General features: G+C 41.8%; 1 protein-coding gene across 6 annotated transcripts in view; it reads left to right on the top strand.

Annotated features, from left to right (window-relative positions):
* Window positions 1-5,173, top strand: part of GCNT4 (glucosaminyl (N-acetyl) transferase 4, core 2) — an 18,251-nt gene extending 13,078 nt beyond the window's left edge. For 4 of the 6 annotated variants that reach the window (XM_004937350.5, XM_003642961.6, XM_040656087.2 and 1 more), the window contains 3 exons: window positions 333-429; window positions 1,377-1,535; window positions 2,053-5,173. In XM_004937350.5, the coding sequence (XP_004937407.1) occupies window positions 2,054-3,421 (1,368 nt within the window). In that variant the 5' untranslated portion in view covers window positions 333-429; window positions 1,377-1,535; window position 2,053 and the 3' untranslated portion in view covers window positions 3,422-5,173. Of the gene's footprint in view, window positions 1-88; window positions 198-332; window positions 430-1,376; window positions 1,536-2,052 lie in introns of all 6 variants that reach the window. The other 2 variants (XM_046905796.1, XM_040656084.2) reach the window with 1 other exon arrangement.
* The last annotated feature ends 4,331 nt before the right edge of the window (window positions 5,174-9,504 follow it).

A 9,504-nucleotide genomic window follows, 5' to 3' on the forward strand; every position in this document is an offset into this window, starting at 1 on the left:
GTGAGCACCTGCATGAATAGCTTACATCAAGGCTGCATGCATCTATTCAGGGAAGGTGACATTTCCTTCTCCTTTCTGTCGTTCCCAGAGAAGAAATAACAGAGAAAGGAAAACACAGGGAGAGAGACTAATGAAACAGCTCCATCTCGACAGGTTGAGACTGCAAAGCTAGAGGTTGCAAGACCTGGCCATGACAGGTGCATTAAAGATACACATTAGTCTCTTACGAAGAGTTGCATGCACATCTCTGTTCTTGATTTTACATGCCTATATGGAATCTGCAGGCAATTGAGTCACTTCTGGTAATCCCACTGTCTTATTCCTGCCTGCAGCCACGCCTGAAAACTATGAAGAGATGCAGAGAAGCTCCAGCACTTGGTTTGAAGGATTGATGATGCAGTTCTGCGTGGAAGCATAGCTCCTGTTGAGGTTGGTACAGTTGAGGAGAAGGCACAACACTACAGGTGTTTGCCTTATGTTTGTCGTAGGGAATGAAGGGGAAGGGTTGTGCTGAGCCATCCATCCACGTGGATAATGCTGAAACTGACTGGGCCTGTTTTGCCACGGCACCGTCATCTGTTACAGGCACCTCAGCTTCAGGAACCAGAGAACACACAGTGCTTTGTCTGTATCCTGTGTCCTGTCTTTTGTCCAAAAAGGAGGAAGCAGAGAATGACGTGAGAGACCTAGAGGCAAGCTGCCCACTGTGCAGGCAGTCTCCCAAAATGAGACTATGTACAACACTCCCAAATCATCTCTTTGGTTTGCAAAAGGCCACACTGTTCCTGTCTTGAACTGAAGTCTCTCTGTCACTGCAACAGTATTGCATAAGATTTACAGCAGGTTACACGCATCCTTCTGTTGACTGTGCACGTACGTACGAAGTTTCAAAGCCAGTAACAGGTCTGAACATAGCTGGCAAAGTGAGTGGGCCCTATGAAGCATTCTGATCCATCTTCTTCCCAAAAGAAAATGCAGGGAGCTGTTCTACAATAACAGTGCAATGTAGCAAGGAAATGGAGCTTAAGCTAATGCTTCACTTGGATGTGGACTCTAGTCTAACTAGCTCAGGAACATTAACAATTATGCTTGCGCTCAGCAGATAAGGCAAGACTATATGGAAACCAGATCGTTGTATTGAGCTCTCATTGCTGTAATACCTCAGTTGCTAAACTGTTTCACAGGAATGGTGCTGTATATCCTGTTTCATAAAAAAAGGGCCTTGCCTCTGCTTTGCATTCACAGCCGAGGTTGTCTCACACAGCAAGACATACGCACTGTTTCTCACTGCTGCCCCCACCTGCCTTCAAAGGTTGTGTTATATACTACCTCCAGTGGATGGACGTGCTGTGTCTTCATCTGTCTCTCTCTTTCAGGGCAGATTAGCAGTACCTTCAAGAAGAAATCTGGACTTCGGACATGTCAGACCCTGATGGGAAAGGACAGGAAGGAAATGCGTTTCTCTTTGGACTTCACTGTCCAGCCCCACTGTTAAGGACAATGAGGATGCTCTGATTGAATTCTAAAGCTTTCAAGTAAATGTTTTCTCTCTTTTTTTTTTTTCTTTCTTTCTTTTATTTTTTTTCTGTCCTAATGCCTACTGTTAAGCATGCATTCTTTGCAGGCTCATGAGAGAGTCTCTTAGTCCTCCTGTTGAATTCTCTGGAATTGCTTCAGAAAATAAAGTCTCAATCCTACTCACTTAAGAAGACAGGCATGTTTCTGCCTTTCTGCCAAGGGTTGCTTTACCTCTGTTTGTGCCGCAAAAATAAAATAAATAAATACATAAAAGTGCTCTGGAAAATATACAGCAGGAGTCCTATTCCAACACTCTTATTATTTAGCTGGTTATTATCTGAAATCAGAGATGTTTTATTGCCTTCAGTCAGATAGTTGGGGTAATGAAATCTTTGCCTATTACTGTGGCAAAACCTGTCTCTGAATTAACATGATGAATTAAGAAGAAAGGTGATGTTTATGCTGTAAAGACATAATTGCCTCTGGAGCATCGTTCCTCTTGTAAAATATCAATATATTTCTGTTTTCTTACAGAATGAAGAGGCATAAGTTTCCCTACAGGTGTCCCACAAGAAGGAAGATTCTGATCCTGTGTTTCACAGGGTGGGTGATTGCACTCCTGAAGCTCCTCCACGTTGAAAGACACTTTTTTCCACCGAAGAGTATTTATTTGGTTGAGCACTTCTTGAGCACTTCTTCTTATGTTAGAAACAGATATTCCTATCTTAGAAACCACTTCCAGTATGAAATCAACTGTTCATCTATATACGAGCAAGATCCCCAGGAAATCGGCAAGAGTTTAGAGATAAGAAGGAAAGATATAATTGATTTAGATGATGAAGATATCATTGCAATGACAAATGACTGCGACATGTATCGTGCACTGAGGAAATACCACCTGATACCTGTTTCTCCAGAGGAGGAGAGTTTTCCAATCGCCTATTCTTTTGTTGTCCACAAAGATGCAGTGATGGTTGAAAGGCTCATACACTCTCTGTACAGTCATCAAAATATATACTGCATTCACTATGACCAGAAAGCAGCTAAAAGTTTTAAGTCCGCTATGAGCAATCTAGCTAAATGTTTCCCCAATATTTTCATTGCATCAAAACTGGAGATGGTGAACTATGCACATATTTCAAGACTGCAAGCAGATTTGAATTGTTTGTCTGATCTGATGGACTCTGCGGTTCCCTGGAAGTATGTTATTAACTTGTGCGGCCAAGATTTCCCTTTGAGATCAAATTTCCAGTTGGTTGCTGAACTGAAGAAACTCGATGGGGCAAACATGCTGGAAACCATAAAGCCAAGTAGTAGCAAAAGAGAACGATTTACTTATCATTATGAACTCATGAAAGTGCCTTATGAATACATGCAGATGCCTGTGAAAACCAACATTTCCAAGAACCCACCACCTCATAATATCGAAGTATTTGTTGGCAGTGCCTATTTTGTTTTAAGTCGAGCTTTTATTCAGTACACCCTTAGCAGCTCCCTTGTAAAAGACTTCTTTGACTGGTCGAGGGATACTTACTCTCCAGATGAACACTTCTGGGCCACTCTTGTGCGTGTTCCTGGGGTGCCTGGGGAGCTTTCGAGGTCCGCCCAAGACATCACAGACTTGCAGAGCAAAACTCGTTTGGTGAAATGGAATTACCTTGAAGACCATTTGTATCCCCCATGCACTGGTACGCACCTTCGTAGTGTTTGCATCTATGGGGCCGCAGAATTAAGATGGCTTATGAATTATGGGCATTGGTTTGCCAATAAGTTTGACTCCAAAGTAGATCCCGTCCTGGTAAAATGCTTGGCAGAAAAACTGGCGGAGCAACAAAAAGAGTGGGTTTATTTGTCTTCTGACAAATATTTTCTGCGTATCAATCCTGCAAATGCCTCTCTGTAGCAATGTTGTCCTTCCAGCTGCTCGTACTGTGTACTGCTATCGCTTGGGGCCTGGGACTCTCCGACCCTGACCAGAAGAGTTCCTTCTACATTAAGTTCAGGACTTTGAAGAGAGAGGTATCTGGACACTATCTGTGAAATTAGCAACTCTCTGGTTGACTGTTTTTTAACTTGTCACAACAATCCCGTAACTATTCTTCAAGGTGATTCTGGAAGGGTAAGGCTTGCTTTTGGAGGCCCTGGTACTGTCTACCCGAATGGAATACTTCAGAAACCTGTTTAACATTGTGTGTTCATGTCTTTCCTAAGAAATCTCATCATGCTTGTTCGCCTGTCTCCTTTTCCTGCACTTTTTCCATTAAGGTATGAAACAAAGACCTCTGCATCTGCTACCTCAGGAAAACTGGAAGTGTCCAGCTCACAGACACAACTAAGAGTGCCCTGCCACCCACCTGCAGGTGCTGACAGGGCTGTGATGGGAACACTTCTGGGGGGCACAAGGGAAGAAGTACCCTTGCATGCCACAATAGCATTGTGCCCTTCTCCCAGCTTGGCTGCGCGTGGTTTGTCTTTCAGCAGTCTGTGTTTGGGGCTGTGCTGTGCTTGTGGAATGGGTGGTGGTGGATTGAAGCAATGTGTGTGAACACATGCAAATAATGCTCCACTGTTCTTCAAGGGCAGTACAGGTAACCATGCCAAAAGATGTCTGCCTTCATTTCTATCCCTGACAATAGAAATATCCTCCTGTGAAATCCCAGTCCTTCTGAGACAGCATTTTTACGTGCAGTGGGTAAATAGTGCTATTTATAACCAGTATTCAGCACGGTGGTGCTGTGCTGAAATGCAAAACACGCTGTGTCCAGCAGCAATCATACAAACAGTCACGCTGCAGATAGGAAGGCCTTGCGTAGAAGTGGCTTTCTGTGCAAGCCTCACAGACTCGTGCATCCATGGTCCCAGGCTGGTCTGTGCCCAGGGAAGTTCTGCTTCAGGGTAGGACAGTGTTGGAGTAGCTGTGCTCCAAGGCAGCCCACGCTGCCCATGGCCCTCACCACAGGAAGGGGCTGGGCAGCCTCCTCTCAGCTGGGCTGCCACATAGCGTGAGGGAGGTGTTAGTCAGCACAGAACCTTTGTGACTAAGAAATGCCCTCCGGCATTTCTGGGGATTCTTCACAATTTTGCTGTGCCACCAGCTCAGTTTTGGTGGTTCCAGTGGGCCTTGTGGTCCAGCTTGCTCTGTGCTACTGTGCCATTTCTGCATATCTAGTGCTTATGAAGGGTACTCTTCTCATGCGTGGGTTCAGGTATCTGGTTTTATTCATCCTTGGATTGCCACAACAATGATCATGTCCTGTGCCCACAAGAAGGCTTAGTTTCTTCTTCGAGTTTTAGGAACCAACTCATTCCTTTGTCTCAGTTTTTTGAAAAATCAGATTTTTAAAATTCAGTCATGGTCAACATAGTTATGGCTTGAGTTTGGGCTTGAATGAATAGTCATGGACCTTTTTCCTATTTGTGACACTGTTTTCCTTTGTGTCTTCAGACAAATACCTGGCTTTTCTGTTCCAACTGTAAAATGGGAACAACAATGCTCTACTACCTTGTCAACCATTTAGAAACCTATGGATGTTTGTTGTGGGCTGATTGCACAGTACTAATTGTTGATCAAAGATATTTATGATTAAGTTTGTGTGTGCACAGTTGATTATATCTCTTATGTTCTGTTTCTCAAATAAATGGGGATTATTTTTTATGTGTATGCTGCTTGCTTTGGTGACTTGCCACATCTTACAGCTGACTTGATGCGATTTATAGACATTTGGCAGAATATGAAATATTTACAATATTTACAGATTCACACATCAGTACTGACATACAAAAAGCAGACTTTTCACGTGGAAAGAGGTTAATAGCGGTAGACATTGGGATGCCAGAGGACCGAGCCTCAGCCAAGTCAAGCATAACTAGTTAGCTGATGGCTTTTTATTTATATATAAGTACGTACACACATTCTTATTTGTGTTTGAGTTATTTTCTCTATCATAATTTTATAAACAAAACCCACCAGCATAATAAACTTAACTGAAGTAAGTAATTTTAATCAACGTGCAGTTCTGTGCTACTTCAACTGAATTGGGTTGAACAATGTCTTTGATTTAAGTAGTCTGAAATAAGGCAGTGCTTGCTTCCTAGGTAACAAAGAAGTAAACGCAAAGATGACGTAAAGTGAGGCACCATCACCCATTACAGTGTTAGGTTTGCTAGCTGGAAAAGTACAAGTTGTATATGGTTTCTTCTTTATGAAATGCAGATTTTCTAATGAATTATAAATATGCCTATTTTTGAAGGTAACTTTAAAAGCTAATCAAGCCTGTAGAAGGTAGTTCTCAAAATCATAGGATCATTCAGGCTAAAGATCATCTAATTCACTCTCTGGGGCAATATGTCCCAATTTTTCTGGGTTTGCTAAAATATAAGTTCTTTTACTTTGGAATATTTTTCTGTTGTGTGTGTTTGTTTGTGTGTTTGTTTGTTTGTTTTTGACTTTGCTGTCAGCAATGTAGATGCAAAGATGATGTCTGTATCATAGTTCAGATCATACAAGTGATCAGACAGTGGAGCTGGGGAACAACCTCAGAGTTTGCCTTTGACTTCTCCACCTTTGTTCTTTACACAGGTAGGTCTTTCTTTGCTAAGTCAGGATCCATAAATACCTTTCTCTCAGTGAGAAAAGTAACTGAACCTAACTTATGGGAAAAAATATATATATCTGATTTGGGCTGCAACTTATAGGCAATAATCTGTCACCTGCTCTCTGGTTCTAGTTTACCTTAGTAAAGTCCGTATTTGCTTTTCTCCTTTCCTCTTCTTCCTCACTCTTCCTGTAAGTTATTTCATAAACCTGAAATGCACACGCGTTTGCCGTATCAGATGGTTCACTCTCTCTTTGTTTTGCTCAAGATGCCCCACACTGTCCTTTTTCCACCCATCCAGTCCCTTGCTGGCTGCACGGTGTGCTATCAATTCACTTGGTCTTCCTATGCAGGAAGGATGTGAATGCAGAGCACTAATGGCTTTCCTACTGACTACACAGGTACAGCCTGCTGCTTTATTAGTGGCTGGAAACAGCTGCTGAATGTGTCCTAACATGAACAGTTAAGTGAAGGACAGTAAGAAACAATGTGCTTTAAAGTAAGAGGTGTGGGACATTTGTGCAACTTGTCTCACTAATGAATTTCTTAGACTGAACGTGGAGTTAGGAGGGTGGAATACAGAAGAACAAATGTTTCACTGTGTATTTTCCTTGATGTTGGAACAAAAGATTGTGAAAGGGAACACTACAGTTTAGACACCTGATCTATAATTGTAATTAAAAAACACTCAGTCTACTGAGCGGTTCTGCTGATACTACATCATTGCTGTGACATTCAAGGTAGAATGTATGACCATGAGAGAAGCAGTTTTGGGACAGCAAGTAAAGAGCTTAAGTGGCACCTGTGTATTTATGGTGTGACCTCAAATTTTAGTCCAGGTACAGAGTCTGTCTGTGATGTGATGTGGTGAGAGTTCCCAATTTCACTGAAATGCAACTGCAGAAGAGTGTTATCCATTGATAACACACAGTAAATCTTCCCTGGAAATACAACAGCACTGTTTGGTCTCTCAAGCCAATAGTTGTACACTATTCTGCTCCCCTTCTTTCCAAGACTACCAGGTTTTTGAGTTTCCCATGGCTGAACTACACTAATCCTTAGAGCAGCAATCCTTTTTAGGATGGGGGAAAGGTAAATACCATGCAGCTTTGGTCTGGAAATTTTCTCAAGTGAGATAGAAAGGAGCTAGAAGGCATTTTGGAAAGGAGGATGGGGAAAATATGTTTCCTTGCTATAGAACTGCCACTTAGATGTCTTAGCAAAGAATGGCTTAAGTGGAAGTACATATAGCATGGTTGCTGCTGCCATCTCTGATAAAGGTAAGCAAGACTTAAGTGTATTTTGAAAATGAAAATCATTTAAGAGAAAATGCCCAGAACTTGTGTCAGCTTCTATTCCTGTAAGAAATAGGTACTTAGAAAAATATTGAAAATGTACTGCAGCTTGACTAGTTAGTAACTCAGTACTGTGATATTTGCAACAGGAAGGGTAGAAAAAAGAGTCTGTGAATTCTTTGCTTAAGGCAGGTCAATGGTTTTTAATGATATTTTCAGTGTTATTTCTAGAAACCAATTTCAACTTGTGCTAATGTGAAAAATACGTGACTGACTTCTACCTTGCATCTCAAGTGTTAGCTGTAACACATTGGAGTTTATTTAAAAGTCTCTTCTCTGGGTTACAATTAAGAGATTTCATTGTGATTAAATTAAAGGCAGCAGCTTTCCTACTGCTGAGCACTGTTTTACTGCTTGAATTTTTTCTCTGAGCCTGAAAAGATGGCAAGTCTAAGCTCTACCCAGGGTGATGAGAAAGAGATTAGAGAGTACGCTGAGATTCTGGAGGTGACATTACTAACACCTCAGCATAGCAGCTGGGAAATCAGAACTGCATCATTGACAATAAGGGTTAAAGGCACCATTTCTTCACAAACCTAGCAAGGACTGGAAATCATACAGTTGGAATGACTACATGCAAATATTTTAGCACTAAAATGTTGATGGCTGTGGGAACCAAGGCCTTCCTGCACAAGAAAAACCTAGACATACAGAAAGAGTCCAGTGTAGGTCTGTCAAGATGATGATGGGACAGGAGCATCTTTCCTATGAGGAAAGGCTGAGAGATGTGTGACTGCTCAGCTTGGAGAAGAGCCTTGCAGGGATCTTATCCATGTCCAAAAATACCTGAAGGGAGGGTGCAAAGAACACACTGGCCAGTGCCAGGACAACACAAATTGGAACACAGGAGATTCCCTCTGAACACCAGGCAGCACTTCTATGCTGTGTAGGTGTTGGAGCACTGGCACGGACTGCTCAGAGGCTGTGGATTCTCTTCCTTGGAGATTTTCAGAAGATTCCTGGTTATGAGCCAGGGCACCCTGCTCTGGGTGTCTCTGCTTGAGCAGCTGTTGGGCCAGATGAACCCAGAGGTTCCTTCCAACGTGAACCATACTGTGATTCTCTGATTCTATGAATAATGTAGGTGGTTCTGCACTTTTCTCTGACAGATTGAAATATTTGCTGTAGACAAAGAATTGCAAGGCCTTGCGATACACTTAGCAGAAAAGTAGAAATACTCTTCTTGCAAGAAGTTCAAAATGGCATCCTGCTTTTATTTTCTCTAAGAGTGATAATACTTCTCTGTTTCCTGTGGTTCCTTCTTATCTATTAATAAAGCAGTCCCAGGTCCTTTGTGTCCTTAAGATACCCCTATCAACTAAACTTTGCCTCTCAATTCTTCTGAGTTGCTCTGAAGTTCAGACCTTGCTTTTCTTCCAACAACAGCTATAAGGGCTCCAAATACAATCAATGTGTGGAATGGCTAAATTTCCATTTAGCGGGCTTTGGTGGATCATGTGCATTTGCTCAGCTACTCTAGGCCTGAACTGGTACAACACTCAGGAGCTTCCATCACAGAGATTACCCACATTTTATTATTCTACTTGTCTTTCAAAGAAAAGTAATCCTTTGTTCCTGTGCCAAGCAACCTCTTTCTCTTGCCTCATATTATGCTTGGTAGAGGCAGAGCCTGTATCAGCCGAAAAAAGCCTGTATCAGGAAGATGTGTCTGAAGAAGCACAGTCATGTACATCATTAGAAGAGGGGAAGAAAAGTTGGTTTAGAAAATTCATTCCAAGAAATTGAAGAAATTGGTGATTTTGCTTAACTGGAATGTGAATACCAGCACTTGATAAAGCTTCATCCTTTTTTTTTTTTTTTTTTTCCTTTTTTCTTTTTTTCTTTTTTTGGCAAAATAGAGATATACTGTGCAAAACCATGAACAAGTTTAGATAGTTCCTTATTTTGCCAGGCCTCAGTTTCCAGATTTGCTGTAAGAAAGAAAGAAAGAAAAAAAAAAACTAGAGAAATAAACAGAAAAGCATCTGGCTGTTAGCAAAAACAACACATCCACCCAAGGATGGAGCTGCCTCTCA

Source organism: Gallus gallus, chromosome Z (assembly GCF_016699485.2).
Source record: "Gallus gallus isolate bGalGal1 chromosome Z, bGalGal1.mat.broiler.GRCg7b, whole genome shotgun sequence".
NCBI lineage: Eukaryota > Metazoa > Chordata > Aves > Galliformes > Phasianidae > Gallus > Gallus gallus.